Genomic DNA, 17,387 nt, shown 5'->3' with positions numbered 1-17,387 from the left:
ATCTTTTCATTTCATTTCATTTTTCATTTGCAAGTGGTCTGCTTTTTTGGTTCATCCACTTGTTCTGCTCTATTTCTCCTGTAGCTGACATAGGATGTGGCCTCTTAGTAGTCCACTTGGGAAATAGTAAGGGCTTCTCGTGGCCCTGGGGGAACATGGCAAACTACCGGAAGCCTCCCTAGGACAGAGCTGTGACAATGCAGATCCACGATCTGGACCACAGAATGGTGTTTCCATTCACTGGGGCGGGACCTGCGGATCTGTGTGGTCTAAAGTTGTTTAGGTCAGAAAGGGCATCTAACCGGGATCATTTCCCAAAGAAAGGAAGGAGTTGAATCAATGGAACTAAGTCAGGAGGAGGAATTGAATGTGTATTAGTCCGCATTCTCCAGAGAAACAACTGTGTTTATACCTACATCTCCATGTAATCTTTCTCTAGAGATGGATTTATTAGAAACTGGCTCACACAGTTATGACCCAGGCAGGAGAAGACCAATGTCCCAGCTCAAAGACAGAGGGTTAGAAAGAGGGGCATCTCCCTTACTCAGCCTTTTTGTTCTGGCTCAACCAGTTGGATGAGGCCCAGCAGCATTGGGGTGCCAATCTGTTTTACTGAGTAACTGATTCAAATGTTAGTCTCATCCAGAAACACTCTCATAGAACCAGAGCAAAGTTTCATCCAATTCGGTACCTTGTGGTCCAGCGAAGCCAACACAAAAAATGAACCATCACAGCATATTCCACAAGAGTGAATGAAGCTTCTGGGTCACGGGGAAATGATACCAAATTAGGTCACGGAGGAAGAAAAGAGAGATCCCCATCTAGGAGGCTGTGCAAGTGCATTTGAGGACCTTTTAAGGGCTTTGAAATTTCATGGAGAGTTTTCTCCACATTTTCCTTGTTCTAATCCTTGTGGCATCATTGAGAGTACCTTCAAATCTGGCTCCTAGTTATTTAATTCCTCTGTATCTGCTTAGCCCTCTAGCTGAGTTTGTAATTTTAGTTATTTCACTTGTCAATTCTGGAAGTTTCACCTGGGTTCCTTTCAAATGTCTGGACATTTTTGGTAAGCTTTCGTCTTGATGTCAATACATTCTTTTGAAAATATACAGAGTTTGTCATTTGCAGTATGTGGTTTTTGCAAGTTTTTCTTCTCCTTCTCCCCCCGCTTCCCTCCCCTCCCCTCCCCTCCCTGCCCCCAGTCCCCTCCTCCTCCCCCACCTTCTTCTTTGGTTCTCATTCTGCACTGTTGTATGGGTTCTGATTATTTCCTCAAAAGTTTTTCAATAGGAATATATTAATGCCTGGCTTTAAAACACATTTCTGTAGAGTAAATTTTATATGTATTCGTCTCGGTACCTCCAATGCGAGTAGATGTAGTAAACTCACATTTTGGCTTAGATTTCTCAGTCCACACAGGCAATGTGAATTTCAGGCTATGAAAATTAGTAAAGGGAATTTATAAATAAAATGAATGGAAATTAATATTTAAAGGCTTAATTGTTCATGTTAAAAATAACCATGCTTTGGGAGAGGAGTGGTTTCCCAGTTCATTTAAGGGAAGGACCTTAAGCATCCCATCTTGCAACCTGGAGATCTTGTCTACTGGAAAAGAGCTCCAGAAAAAAATCTCTTCAAGCTCTTTGGAATGGCCAATATCAGGTCTTGCTAACCAACCCTGTGCTACCAAACTCCAGAGAATAAGCTCTTGGATTCACGTGGCACATTTGAGGAAATCTCCAGATTCTGTGGGACCTGCACACCATGCGGTGACCTAAACGTACAGATTTCCCAGCATGAAGTGGATGGCATCTCAAGAGACAGCTTTGCCACGATGCCTGGATGAGACCCATGTACCTTTTCTCACCCTTGCTTCCTCTCCTTCCTGGAAAGACAGTGCTCCATCCCACACTAACCCTTACAGAAGAGGCAGCATTTTGTTGTTGTTGTTGTTGTTATGATCTTTCAGAAAGAGCCTCCTCATAATACCATGACAAATCAAACTTTTCCCTTGTTTTTGCTGGAGGGCAGAAGTTCCTGAATCCACAAGAGTCTTTCTTTCATCAGAACCACTAACAGACTCCGGATTCTTAGCCACATTCACGGTCTCCGCATTTGTGCACTTACAGGCTGTATTATTGGATAACACTGGTTTCTAAATAGTTCTTTGGGATAATACAATTCTAATGCAGCTGTGACATCTTGCTGTTTTGCAGATAGTTGTCCACCTCTTTTGTCGTGTCTATACCTGCGCTGCATCTTCCCGAGGGCACTCGGTTGATTCTCTGACGGGCTGCTTGCAGGGCCCACTACTCTGTTTTCATGGCTGTTTGAAGCAGGGGCTCCAGGAGGCATGCATGGCTCTGTCTGGGTTGGCCTCCACAGGGAGAACTGTTCTCTCCTAAGTCACAATAAGTGCCAATGACTGTTTTCAGTTGGCTACTTTCTGACCTAGGGTCCTGATTTAGAACCACAATACAATTTGGAATTTTCATGTGAATTTTTATTTTTCTTAAAGATTTTATTTATGTATTTAAGAGAGGGAGAGAGAGCATATGCAGCGGGAGCAGCAGGCAGAGGGAGAGGGAGAAGCAGACTCTCCTGCTAAGCAGGGGACCCGATGTGGAACTCTGTCTGATCCTGGGACCCCACGATCATGACCTGAGCCGAAGGCACATGCTTACCTGACTGAGCCACCCAGGGGTCCTGGATTTATTTATTTGAGAGAGACTGCGTGTGTGAGCTCTTGTGTGAACAGAGGGAGGTTCAGAGGGGGAGGGAGAGGGAGAGGGTGAGAGAAGCCTGAGATAAAGAAACATCACCCACGACAGAACGGGAACTACTTAGTGACAGCAGGAGAGTGAGTGGGGGGGCACCTGCACCCCTGCATTTGGCAGAGAATCAAGTCAAAGGCAGGTGGAGGAGCAGGAAATCTTTTGGGTGGTGAAAGGGGAAGGTCCAATGACAGGTTGTTGGGGTGGGGGAGCGGGACGGGAGCTGACTGAAGAGGGCTGTTCTATGTCACAGACCATATTCGAGGAGCATATCTGTTTCCCTCATGGTCTCAAGTTCGGGGGTGTGTGCTAAGTTGGGAGCAAGAACAAGAAAAGCTATCTGGGGCCGATCGCTGCAGAGATATGGCTTGGCTTTCCAGGAGGGCCTCTGCAGAGCTTGTGGGTCCAGCCCTGCCTGGTTCCTTGGCAGATTTAAGAAGTTCCAGAAACTGGAATCCCTCTCCTAAGCTGTCTTCAGACAACTGAACACCTTCTATGGATAGAGAAACTGTATTCCATAGCAAGTATGATTAGTACTGTACATAATAATTACAATAATGATCAATAATAATGATAATCACCTACATATCATTCAATGTATAAATATTAATATGTATGAAATTATATAATTGATATATCATGCTTATAGCATGTATTTAATTATACATATTTATAATTATGATAACATAAGTGATAAACTACATTAAAACATAATAAAGTAATACATGAATGAAGTATTAAATAATAAAAATTTTATGATAAAAATGATTGACTCACTGGGAGCCAGAGATGCTCCTTTTCCTTATTGTGAGCTGCTCCTAATGCTTTAGACTGCCAGGTATATGATCTCCAGATAACCGAGTGTTTCTGTACAGGGATTATCAGTGTTTTAAGCACTTTGAGCAAGGGACCACCACCTGCACGACCAGACTATGACCTGCTTTGTGTGGGCCCCACGAACTCTGGCAAGACCCTTCTGTTGTCAAAGGCCTACAGTGAAAGCCCTGAGAATTTGATCTCAACTTGGAAAATTATGTGATGAAAAATAAATGCACAGAGGCATGAAGGACAATGTGGGGTTGACAAAACAGATTTTAGTATTTAAAAGCACTGTTTTTCTAGAATGCCATCTTGAGGGGTGCCTGGCTGGCTCAATGGGTATAGCATGTGCCTCTTGATCTGGGGGTTATGAGTTCAAGCCCCACATTGGGCATAGAGATTACTTAAAAACATGCCATCTTGAACGTAAAAGAGCTTGAAGAGGCTGATAATATCTGGAAATACTCCCAAGGATCTCAAGGGATCTGGAAATGCTAGAAAAGGACTGCAACTCAGCTCTTCAGCACCCACTGTATCCTTTTTACTATTTGCACATCATCAAGACAAGCCATCTGCTCACTCAGTACAAGAGACCAAAAGCTACTTCGAATCTGAACCACTTGCATGTGGAAAACGCTAGATCCTCATCCTTACTTGCTGGGTGACTTGCATGTCCTGCAAGACAGCTTCTCTCAGCTGATGAATTCATTAGAAGGAAAAGACAGGTGTCAGGCTGTGAGAAGATGAAATCTGATGAACACAATCATTTCCCAAAGGCCTTGAACCTATTGTGTCCTTTTCTCATTGCTATTTTATTTTGGCATCAAGTCTATAATAGCTCCAGTATTCCTTGAGTTATCTCAGACTCTCCTTTCTAGACAAGTGAATATTCTGTAAATCAGGAGAACGATCATTGGCATTCACATCACGCACAGACAACTGAGAGAGAATGGATTCTCTGTTTACCATTGGATTCTCTGTTTATCCTCAAAGCCTGCCTCCTCCTCCTGTTCTGTCTCCTCTATATACCGTGTGAAAGTGGATGGAATTCATAGCTCAGGGAAATCAATCCCTTGTGAAGAACTCAGCCTGGGTCTGTGTGCGGAGTGTTGGGTCCCTGGTACTTTCTCCAAGATCTCTATCAGTTCCAAGATCTGGGGATTTTATTTTAGTGTGTGTGTGTGTGTGTGTGTGTGTGTGTGTGTGTGTGTGTGTGGTGTTTGTTTGTTTGTTTTTTGTATACTGGCCTTATATGTTGGGAAAAAAATAAGTACCAAAAACTTCAGTTAATCTCTTTAACAGAAAGGAGTAACCTGCGATAGTAAAATTAACCTAAAAAACTTAAAAACAACATGTATGTTTCTTTGATGACATCTGAAGCCTCATTCCACTCTTAAGGGCAAAGACATTGTTTTAGTTTTGGAGAGGAATTAGATGAAATTTAGGCACAGTGAAGGCATCACTAATTACTATTCTATCATTTTCAAGCATTGTTAATGGAAGATTACTGTACAAAATCAAGATACACCATAACATAAGTATATTTTCCTAAAAGTCTTAAGTGTTTGAAAAAAAGAAAAGGGATTTTCAGGTAATAGATACAAAATTTTAAAACCAGCCAAAGGAGTATAGTTTATATCAGCTAAATGCAAACTGACATGGATTTCACAAGATAACAAAGCCAGAATCATCTGTATATTCATCCATTAACTGCTCATGTGTCTTGATGAGCTCACCAGCCTGCACCAGCCGTAAAGATACAACCTCAGCCACAGACAGAGCCTTGGAAAATTTGTCCACGGGACTCTGGGCCAGGGATATCTGTCAGGTGAAGGATGGGCTCTCCCAGCCACGTCCAGGCCCACGCTGGGCCGGTTCTTGGCTCCAGAGTGGAGCTGAAAATTTCACCAGGGGCACCCTGCCTGGACTCTTCTCAGCCAGTGTGAGTGCTGCCGGTCTCATGAGTACGATTCAGAAATATCCGTGGACAAAAACCCATCCTTCCATCCTTTCCTCAGTCCATTGGACACCCTTTGTGGATAGAGAAACTATTCAAAAAATATAACAGCGGGGCATTGGGTGGCCTGGTCTGTTAAGCATCAGCCTTCTGCTCAGGTCATGATCCCAGGGTCCTGGGATTGTGCCCCGAGTTGGGCTCCCTGCTCAGCGGGAAGTCTGCTTCTCCCTCCCACCACTCATGTTCTCTCTCTCTAACACATAAATAAAATATTAAAAAGTAATAATAATAAATAGGTCAACTAATCTTCAATGAAGCAGGAAAGATTATCCAATGGAAAGAAAGATAGTCTCTCCAACAAATGGTGTTAGAAAAATTGAACAGCCACATGCAGAAGAATGAAACTGGACCATTTCCTTTCAGCAGACACAAAAATGACTCAAAATGGATGAAAGCCCTAAATGGGAGACAGGAATCCATCCAAATCCTGGAGCAGAACACAGGCAGCAACCTCGGTGACCTCGGCTGCAGCAACTTCTTGCTAGACACGTCTCCAACGGCAGGGAAGGAAAGGCAAACCTGAACCACTGGGACTTCATCCAGAGAAAAAAGCTTTTGCACAACAAAGGAAACCGCTGGGACAGAATGGGAGAAGATATGTGCAAATGAAAAATCAGATAAAGGGCTACTATCCAAAATTTATAAAGAACATGTCAAACTCAGGATCAGGGAAATACAAATCAAAATCACAATGAGATGACCACCTCACACTAGTAAGAAGGGCTACAATGAGCCAGTCAGGAATGGACAGATGTCGGAGAGGATGGGGAGAAAGGGGAGTCCTCCTCCACTGTCGGCGGGAATGCAAGCTGGAGCAGCCGCTCTGGAAAACCATATGGAGGTTCCTCAAAAAGTTGAAAATAGAGTTACCCTACCACCCAGCAATTGAACTCCTGGGTATTTACCCCAAAGATACAAATGTAGTGATCCAAAGGGGCACCTGAACCCCAATGTTTATGTTTATAGCAGCAATGTCCACAATAGCCAAACTATGGAAAGAGACCAGATGTCCAATGACAGTTGAACGGATAAAGAAGATGTGGGATACACACACACACACACACACACACACACACACAATGGACTATTGCTCAGATATTTTAAAAAATGAAAGCTTGCCATTTGCAATGATGTGGATGGAACTAGAGGGATTTTGCTAAGCAAAATAAGTCAATCAGTGAAAGACAATTACCATATGATCTCTCTGATATGTGGAATTTAAGAAACAAAACAGAGGAGCATAGGGGAAGAGAAGGAAACAAGATGAAATCAGAGGGAGACAACCCTTAAGAGACTTAATCGGAGGAAGCAAACAGAGTTGCTGGAGGGGAGGGGGTAGGATAGGGTAACTGGGTGATGGGCACTAAGGAGGAATGTATGCAATGAACACTGGGTATTATATAAGATGGATGAATCACTGAACTTTACCTCTGAAATTAATAATACAGTATATGTTAAATAATTGAAATTAAATTTAAAAAGAAAAAATAAATAATAAAATTATCCATATTATTACAATAATGGTTAAAGCAATGACAAAACCAGAATTATTTACTATTTATAGTAGCTCAAATTTATAGTTAAATTTATATTATAATTCATATATATGTAAAAAAATTTAGCACCGGTGTCCTTATAACACTTTATGTTTCTATAAAAAGTATCATTGCTGTAAACCTCAGGACACCTATTCCTATTCTATCTGACAAACACCACAGATTAACCTGTTCATTTGGGGTTCCAGTCTGTCCACCTGGTCTACCCTCCGTGACACAAAAGTGTTCCAGCCCTCATTTTGGCGCCAGCGACCAAGTCCGTTTATTCCCACGGTATCTTGGTGCCAGTTTTTAAGTCCGATTTTCCAATCAACGGGGGGGAAGGGTGGGTCTCATATCTGAAACTTCAAATTGACCCAAAAGCAATCCTGAGGTCTTGCTGGTCAACCTGGACCCCAGAAGGCGTCAGGACCGCCAACCTGCTCTTTTCTCAGGCTCAGCGGGTGCCCCAACACTTGGCCCGCCGTCCCCTTGCTCATGTGTCCCTGAGAAGGGGACCCTGCGAGTTGCCACGTCCTATCGCCTTTCTCGGTGGCTCCCACTGCTCCCCAAACCTGTCCCTGCCCCTGTTGAGACCTGGCAAGGTGGGGAAGGAAATGGGAGTTGGCCGTGGCGGGTATGGGCCACGGTAGCGATTCACAGGGAACCACGGAGAACCCGTGGCGCCCTTTCCGCACTGCGGGGTCCCCATCTCTGGGTCCCGAAGGCCCTATCCTGTAACCTCTCGGCCCTCCAGTCGGTTCCCGCCGGCGGTCGGACATTGGCGTGTGCTGGATGACCCTCTGCGAGGGAAGTGCGAGGCCCACCTCTTCCCCAGCAAACCTACTGGTACAGCCCTCGGCGGATTGGAGACCTGCAGACACCCGGCCCCGCGAGGAGATTCTGGGAGCACCTTGGGCCTTCCGGAACGCTGCTTCGCGGACTGCAGCCAAATCCCATCCCTTGCTCTGGAGGCACACTACGACGGCGACGCCAGGTGGCGCCAGACAACAGGCCAAAAGTGCGGGCTGTGCACCGGGGACGCAGGCCCGCGGGGTGCGCAGGTGGCTGCTGCAGGTTGGATTGAATCCGGTCTGGCTGGGATCCCACTTCCCAGCGCGAGGAGGGCATAGGGCGCCGGTTGTGGACCGGGATAGCCTGGCTCGGAGTACAGGGCCAGCGGGATCGGCAGGCCTGGCACCCCGTGACTCCAAACGCAGAAGAAGGGCTTTGACTTTTTTATCCAAGAGGTGTCCTGAAACCGCCTTTGCCTGCCCGGGACTGCCAAGGAGAAGGCGGCTGACTCTTGGCGACTCCTGTGCCAGAGGAAAACATCAAAGTTTCCCAGAGACGCCAGCAGCCCCCATGCCCTACCCCAGCTTCCCAGAGCGACAGCGGTGCTCCTCCATCTCCAGGGTGGACAGAGAAGATTCCATGGGGGTCCAGTGGGCCTGCCTGTGAAACTGAAACCATGAAAGTACTGGCCGAAAACGTGGATGGATCAATTTCAGTGTATGACGTTGGAGTGGACAAGGTCTTAGGAAGCATAAAAGTAAGTCCAGAATCCATAAAGGAAATATAATCGATCAACTTGACCACCTGAGTAAATACAGTTTACCTTTGCATAAACCACAAGGAAAGTCAGCAGACAGTAAATAGGTGTGGGGAGCATTCAGGTATATATGGATGTTCTAAGAATATCGATTTCAGCATTCCTTGTTTCAGGAACAAAAAGTTGGGGAAAAATAATAGTCATTCAGAGGAGCCAGATGAATCTCTGGTGTGTCCATACAATGCAGTACTGTGTGTGTTCTGGTTTATGAGCAGTCCAACTCAGTCAGCTGTGACAAGTGACTAGAGACTGGGTGACTTTAAAACAACAGAAATTCATTTCTCCCATTTCTGGAGGCTAGAAGTCCAAGGTCAGGGCACTGACATGGTTGGGTGAGGGCCCTCTTCTGAGTCGCAGACTTCCCTTATAATCTCATAGGGCGGAAAGATCTAGGGAGCTTTATGCAGTATCGTTTATTTTTATTTTTTATACTTTATTTTAATTCCAGTATAGTTAAGTTTCAGGTATAAAATACGTGATTCAGTAATTCCTTACATCACCCAGTGCTCATCAGGACACGTGTCCTTCTTGCTCCCCGTCACCTATTTCAACCATCCCCCCCGCCAACTCCTGCTCTGCTCACCATCAATTTGTTCTCTATAGCTAAGACTGTTTCTTGGTTTGCCTCTCTCTCTCCCCCGCTTTGCTCATTTGTTCTGTTTCCTAAATTCTACATGAGTAAATCATATGGTACTTGTCTTTCTCTGACTTATTTCACTTAGCATTATATTCTCTAGTTGTAGCCATGCCATTGTGAATGGCAAGATTTCATTTTTGTGGCTGAATAATATTCCGTTGTATATATATATGTCCCATCTTCTGATCCATTCCTCTCTTGATGGACACTTGGGTTGCATTCACCGTTTGGCACTGTAAATTTTAAAGAATACTGCAGTAATCACAGGGGTGAGTGGGTCGCATTCAAATTAGTGTTTTTCTATTGTTTGGGTAAATACGCAAGTAGTGTGATTCCTAGATCAGAGGGTAACTATTTTTAAATTTTTGAGGAAACTGCATATTGTTTTTCAGAGTGGCTGCACCAATTTGCATTTCCTCCAACAGTGCAGGAGGACTCCCCTTTCTCCCCATCCTCACCAACACTTGTTTCTTGTCTTGCTGGTTTCAGCCATTCTGATGCATGTGAGGTGGTATCTCGTTGTTTTGCTTTGTATTTCCTTGATAATGAGTGATGGTGAGCATCTTTTCATGTGTCTGCTGTCCATCTGGATGTCTTCTCTGGCAAAACGTCTGTTCGAGTCTTCTGCCCATTTTTTAATTGGATTATTTGTTTTTTGGGGGCTGTTGACTTGTACCAGTTCTTTATAGAGTTTGAATGCTAACCCTTTATCGGATTTGTTGTTTACAAATATCTTATCCCATTCAGTAGGTTGCCTTTTAGTTTTGTTGATTCCTTCCCCATGCAGAAGATTTCGATGATGTCCCAATACTCCATTTTTGTTTTTGTTTCTCCAGCTTCAGGAGACATATCTAGAAAGAAGTTCCTATGGCTGATGTCAAAGAAGTTACTGCCTGTGCTCTCTTACAGGATATTTATGGTCTCAGGTCTCACATTTTGGTCTTTAATCCATTTTGAGTTTACTTTTGTGTATGGTGTATGGAAATGGTCCAGTTTCATTGTTTTGTGTGTAGCAGTAAAGTTTTCCCAACACCATTTGTTGAAGAGACTGTCTTTTTCCTCTTGGACATTCTTTTCTCCTCTGTCAAAGATTGACAGAACACGTAGTTGTAGGTGTATTTCTGGGTTTTCTCTTCTGTTCTATTGGTCTATGTGTCTGTTTTTGTGCCAGGACCAGACTGTTTTGGTTCCTACAGCTTTCTAATATAACTCGAAGTCTAGATCCAGCGTCTCTGTTTAAAACCACTCATCCTACCCACAACTTGTACAAATGGGAACTCCGGATGGATCACATACTTAAAGGTAAAAGGTAAAATTATACAACTTTAAAGGAAAAATTCTAATAAAAATATGTGGACTGTGGGGCTAAGCAAAGAGAGTTTAGACTTGACACTCCAAGTGTGATTCATGTAAAGGAACGGATCAGCTGGAATTCACCAAACTTAAGAATTCAGGCTCTGTGAAAGGGACTCTGAGAGCCTGAAACCAAGACTGAGAAAATATTTGCAAACCACGTATCTGACCAAGTGTTAGTAACCAGAATGTGTAAAGAACTCTCAAAACATAGCAGCAAAACAGAAACGGATTTGAGATAGCCCATACAATGAAATCAGTCCAACAGTATAAAGGTAATCAAAAAACTTGTCATAAAGGAAAAGGTCAGGGGCGCCTGGGTGGCTCAGTGGGTTAAGCCGCTGCCTTCGGCTCGGGTCATGATCTCAGGGTCCTGGGATCGAGTCCCGCGTTGGGCTCTCTGCTCAGCAGGGAGCCTGCTTCCCTCTCTCTCTCTCTGCCTGCCTCTCTATCTACTTGTGATCTCTCTCTGTCAAATAAAAAAAAAATCTTTAAAAAAAAAAAAAAGGAAAAGGTCAGGAACATAATATAAATTCAATAGTACATTTACCCTGTAAAATACATGACAGTAACACATGACATGAAAGAAAGATCTTACCCAAGTATTCAAGGATGATTTAGCATTCCAATATCAGGCAATGTGTCACTGCACTTAAAAAATAGATGTAATAATGTTTTAAAAATATTTTATTTGAGAGAGAGAGAGAAAAAAAAAAAGCACAAGCAGGGAGAGGGGCAGAGGAGAAGGAGAAGCAGACGCCTTGAGCAGGGAGCCCTACATGCGGTTCCATCCCAAGACTCCCAAATCATGACCTGAGCCAAAGGCAGATAGATGCTTAACCTACCAAGCCACCCACAGGCCCCATAACAACATTTTTGAAGTTCAATATTTGCAATGATTACAAATTTTTAAAATACTAGGCATAAAAGGGAAAATTTTTCAGCGCTAGAAAACCTGCATATTTAAAGATATCATATATGAAATGGACACATTTTAAGACATTCCACCCCTTGCCAGTTGCTCTCTTGTTTAACTTGTTTCTCTGACTTTTCAGGAATTCCACATTTGGAGCTCTCTAGTTTACTTTCCAACCTTGGAACTCAGAACTCATTGATACCATCCAACTACTAATATTCCCTGGTTTGGTCCTGTCTGTCACCTAGGCTAGAAGAGATATATACTTTCTAAGGAGATAATTAGCCATTCAAAAAACCTCCAATTTGCTAATACGGCAATAGAAATTTATGAAAAACTCTACAATTTTAATTGATTTGAACAATTCCTTATTTCTAAACTATCTTCATGGCTTGTTTCTCAATTAGTATATGCATTTTATATTCTTGTTTTTGTAAGAATATGAGTATATAGTATACATGTATGTGCACATATTATGTGAACAGAGAAATGTCATAAATTTATGATTCTCAAATGATGTTAGTGAGTACCTTGTTTTTGGTTTTATTTTTAGAAAACATTATTAGAAATATTAGGAATACAGATTCTATTAGGATATTTCTGACATAGAGTGGTGATCTCTGATCAATAGATGAGACAGATGCCTATAAAATAATTTGGGGAAAGGAAGATACAAATGGAAGAAATAAGCAGAATTTGGAGTTCTTGAGATTACAAATAATAATGACATTTCTTATTTTTTTAATTAAAAATTTTTTTAAAAGATTTTTATTTATTTATTTGACAGAGAGAGATCACAAGTAGGCAGAGAGGCAGGAAGAGAGAGAGAGAGGAGGAAGCAGGCTCCCTGCCGAGCAGAGAGCCCGATGCGGGACTCGATCCCAGGACCCTGAGATCATGACCCGAGCCGAAGGTATGGGCTTAACCCACTGAGCCACCCAGGTGCCCTTCTTTTTTTTTAATTTTAAAGAGAGGCAGGCAGAGAGAGAGGGGAGAGAGGGAGAAGCAGGCTCCCCGTGGAGCAAAGAGCCCAATGCGGGGCTCAATCCCAGGACCCCGGGATCATGACCGGAGCCAAACGCAAAGACTGATCACCCAGGTGCCCCAATAATGACAGTTCTTAATATATTTCTTATGATTTTTGAAAACTATATCACTGTGTCTCTATCATGGCTGTGAATCTCAGTTCTGTTGAAAGCTTATTTTTGCTTTTTGTTTTTTTTTAATTTTGTTTTTATTTTATTTTATGTCTGTTTAGTTTTTTGATTTATTTGTCCTTTTTTATTGAATGTTTTCCTTGCCTTATAATTACTAAATTAGGATCTCAAGTTATGATGCTAAATAATTAAAACTTTAAAATCTCTATATTCTATAAAGATACATATGACAACAGAAATGCATTTTAAATCATATTACTAAGTATAAACAATTCTTAGGCACAGCACAATTTAAATATATAGATATAGATATAGACATATGTATGTATATATCATACATATTATATAAAACTCAAAGTTTCGAGTAAAAGTCATAGCAAAGGAAATCCACCAGAGTAGTTGCCTATGATGATGGCTGATAATGGGCCTTCTAATCAGAGCTAGAGAGGGAGAAATAACATAAAATAAAATAATAGAGACATTGTGCATGAGTTAGTATTTGTGGTAAAGACTGAGTCATTATTCACTCACACCACTGCCTCCTATGAACACAATGGAAGACTGTGTCTTTCAGACTCCATATGAGTTGATTGCAACCATGTAAGTGAGTTCTGAATGATGAAATGAAAAACAGAACTTTTAGCCTAATCATTACACCTTGTGCATAATCACCCCTTTGTTCTCTTCTTCTGCTTGTGAATTCAGCATCATGGATGAAAAGATCTTGGATACCTGACTTACCACGGAGAGTCTGCCTGGCTCATGACTAATGAGAAAGAATCATTTAGGCTGCTAAGCTAGCGAGATGTGGTGTCGTTAGAGTACCTAGCAATATCACCCTTAACAGGATGATGATGGGGTCCCATGAAGCATATGATTCAATAAAAGTTGTTTCTGTGGAGAGAAATGTAAAAGAAGAAGGGAAAAAAGCAGAAGAGTAAAGGTTCCACATAATATTTTACAAAGCTTCCATCCAAATCAGTGTTCATACGTATTATTATATAAGCAAAAGCAGAGAAGAAAATTCTGATTTAAAATATTCACAAGTTCAAGCTTTGTCCATATTAGACTAACTGGAATCAAATATCCCTTTCTGCTATTAAAAACCTGATAGCCCAAATGAAAGAGTTGTTTTCACAAACTGGAAAACACAGCATGGGAGTGTGACACATAAAGCAAGGGAAAAAAAAGAGGTTAAAATCATGGTTACTACGTTTGCTATCTAAAAACACTTTCCAGATCATGGCATTGGGAGGAGAAATCCAATGGTAACTGTGTTGTCTTGTTGCATTTAGAAAACAGAAATTACTTTTGGGGAAGCCTGAGCCAGCTGGTCATGCAAGGCAGAATACTATAAAGGATGGAAGTAGGCAGAGGGATCGTTTTAAATTGTGGGTGCATGTTAATCTGTGCACACAAAGGAGTAACCTTCATCAGGCTAAGGAGGTGAAAATTCTCAGGACCTCTGTGCTGAATAATTCAGAGATCACACAGACCTGGGAGGATAACTGGGGTGTTCAGGAAAGACACATAAAATGCTTTTTTTTTTTAAAAGCAGGAATGAACTAACCTAGAGTAAAGGCTATTTTAGACCTTGCCTTCAAAGCTTACAAAGAAGTGTCCAACAGACCAAAGTAATCAGTTAAAATGTACATTGTCCCCAAATTTATCTATGAATTAAACCATTCTCCATCAAATTCCAAACAGACACCTTACAGAATCTGAAAAGTACATTCAAAATACATGAAGAAATGAAGAGAACTTAAAATAACCAAAATGATTTTAAAAAATAGGAACAACTTTGGAGATTTACACCACTTAAATTCAAGATTCATTATACAGGTCAAAAATCATGACAGTGTAGCATAAGCATAAAGGTAAGACAGAACTGAACGAGGGGTGCCAGGCTGGCTCAATTGGTGGAGTATGTGACTATCTCAGGGCTGTGAGTTCAAGCCCTGGGGTGGATAAGGAGACTACTTAAAAATTAAATCTTAAAAGGAAAAAAAAAGATAAAAGTGAATGGACCAGAATAACAAAACCAAAAATAGAACCACATACATAAAGCCAATTGGCAATTCAGTGGGGTAGAGATCAACAAATTATGCTGAAAATAGAGGCTAGCCACATACAGATAATAAAATGAATCTCAAATTTTACCTCCTATCACACACAAAACAAACTCAAATTGAGTCATAGACCTAAGTATAAACCCCCAATTATGAAACATCTAGAAAAAAGAATAGGAGAAATTGATTTTCTGTCTGGCAAAGATTTCTTAAATAGAATGAAGAACACATACTTGGACTTCCTGTTTCTTGTCCACCGTAGAAGAAGTTGGGAAGTCGCCACTGTATTCTAAGAAGTAAAAAAGTGAACAAACTAAAAAGTCAACAGCTCTTCTGAGATCTTTGAGAGAAGTGAGTTTACAAGCAAGACTGCTGTCCCTAGAATTGGAAAGACAGGTGAATACAGAGAATCATAGATTACTATGGCAAAAATCCACCGGCAGAAAACTAGGAGCAGTATTGGGGTAGGGAAAGCTGAACTTTGACAACTTCTAGAGGCTTGGTATGGACAAGTCTAAGAGACAAAAACTCCATGGGGACCCAGTCATAGACCTCCCACTCCCCACACATTGATCTCTTGAAGCTTTACCAGGTTCTCATGGGAACCATGTGCATTCTGTTTTTCACAATGTTAGCCCTCAGGAGGATTTAACCACACCCTAACCTTCTGGTCCTTTCACAGAGCCTAACTGACCTAAGAGAAGCAAAATACTCAATTCCATTCCATTGGAGCCATCCTGTCCCAACTAATAGTGTAAACTTCTGACCCTCCGTAAGGTTGAACAAGTACAGACAGACTTTCCCTGTGCTTTTTTATCTGCTCAGCCATCCAACAAATCATTATCGTCCATCTGCTGTGTGCTGCGTGCTGTATTCAGTGAGGATATAGCAGCAAAGAAATAGTCCCTGCCCTCCTAAACTTGATATTCTAGTGTAGAAGAGAGACAAGTAAGTAAAGAAACAAATGCACTATGTAATTTTGTGTGTTAAAATTTTCCATGAGGAAAAATCAGTTAGGTTAAAAACCCAATTGTAATCCATGAGATGAATTATCAGAAAGTTTTTGCCTTTGTAAGTGAACTGTGTTCATAATGTTTGATATGCCTACTCTGGAGATGGAGGTACATAAAGGCAAAATTCCATGTGGACAGTAAAAATATATATATGTGCTGCCGAAGCGAGCATTGGACAGTAAAAATATAAAGTGATTAAGAAAAATAAAACCCTGAAATGAGTAAGTGACTGAATTAGATTGGGTTAACTATGTGATTTTGTTGTTTAGATATATCGTGATACAGTGTTGAAGTGAAATTACTGTGTTTGCATTGAGAGCAAGTTCTATCGTGCTTTCAAAGGCCAGGTCCTCAGACCGCATGGTAGACAACAACACTGAAATACAAGAAGAGATAATGCTTAAGTACATTGGCATAGTAACAATCTAAGATCTCCTATTCCTCGGCATACACAGAGGCAAAATTTGATGAGTCACATGTGTGAAATTACCAGTAAGAACATGCCAGTAATGAGATTCGTTAAAAAGTTTTGTTTTTGTTCTACAGATTTAGAAAGTTCTGCAGATGATAAACATGAGGTCTCCTTTTTTCCTCAGCTGCCGCTAAGGTGCTCGGTTCTTCCGAGGAAGCTAAGGCCATGTTGGGGTGAGGCCCTCACTTCATCCTGGGACTAGCACCGCGCCCAGCAGCGTCCGCTCAGCACTCGCCAGCACCATGGCCTCGGTCTTGGAGCTCGCCTGCATCTACTTGGCCCTCATCTTGCACGATGAGGTGACGGTCCCGGAGGATGAGATCAATGCCCTCATTAAAGCAGCGGGTGTGAATGTTGAACCCTCCTGGCCCGGCTTGTTTGCAAAGGCCCTGGCCAACGTCAACATTGGGAGCCTCACCTGCAATGGAGGAGCTGGTGGACCTGCCCCCGCAGCGGGTGCTGCACCAGCAGGAGGTCCCGCTCCTTCCACCACTGTTGCCCCAGCTGAGGAGAAGACAGTGGAAGCAAAGAAAGAAGAATCTGAGGAGTCTGATGATGACATGGGCTTTGGTCTTTTTGACTAAACCACTTGTATAAGCTGCTCAATAAAAAGCTGAACTCTTGAAAAAGAAAACATGAGGTCTGCTGTTTGACTGTATTGATTAGAATTTCTTAATTAGCATCTTTTCAAGGTGTAAAGGGAAAAATGAATGAAATAAAACAATGAAAAGACTAAAATGAACACATTACTGGACAACTAATATATTTTAGGTACCAGGTAAAGCAATTTTGTGTAGATTATCTCAATGTTAAGAGGAGAAAAAAATAAAATAATGACATACGTAGCGGTGGAATTCTGTGACTCTAAACATTTCTTCCACTTCTCATTAATAAGGGATAAAATGAAGGCAAACTCTGGATGTTTGTAAGTGATGTTGATTTCTGTAAGTGTGTCCAACTGGGAGAATGGGGCCATAGGGTCTCATTCTCAGTCCCAGGGATTGTGGTTGCTT

The 17,387-nt window shown here is 41.9% G+C and overlaps 1 protein-coding gene across 2 annotated transcripts; it reads left to right on the top strand.

The window, feature by feature from the left end:
- The first annotated feature begins 8,277 nt into the window (after positions 1 to 8,277).
- On the top strand, positions 8,278 to 16,997 carry LOC123936268 (60S acidic ribosomal protein P1-like). Of its 2 annotated transcripts, none has more exons than XM_045996914.1 (2): positions 8,278 to 8,697; positions 16,499 to 16,997. In XM_045996914.1, the coding sequence occupies exon 2, from the start codon at positions 16,617 to 16,619 to the stop codon at positions 16,956 to 16,958; it is 342 nt and encodes a 113-aa protein (XP_045852870.1). In that variant the 5' UTR covers positions 8,278 to 8,697; positions 16,499 to 16,616; the 3' UTR covers positions 16,959 to 16,997. The 2 variants fall into 2 exon arrangements, with proteins under 2 accessions (XP_045852870.1, XP_045852871.1); XM_045996915.1 differs by having other exon boundaries at positions 16,449 to 16,997.
- Positions 16,998 to 17,387: the final 390 nt, after the last annotated feature.

The sequence above is a fragment of the Meles meles genome, unplaced genomic scaffold (assembly GCF_922984935.1).
Source record: "Meles meles unplaced genomic scaffold, mMelMel3.1 paternal haplotype, whole genome shotgun sequence".
NCBI lineage: Eukaryota > Metazoa > Chordata > Mammalia > Carnivora > Mustelidae > Meles > Meles meles.
This window is presented reverse-complemented; position numbering and strand designations above follow the sequence as displayed.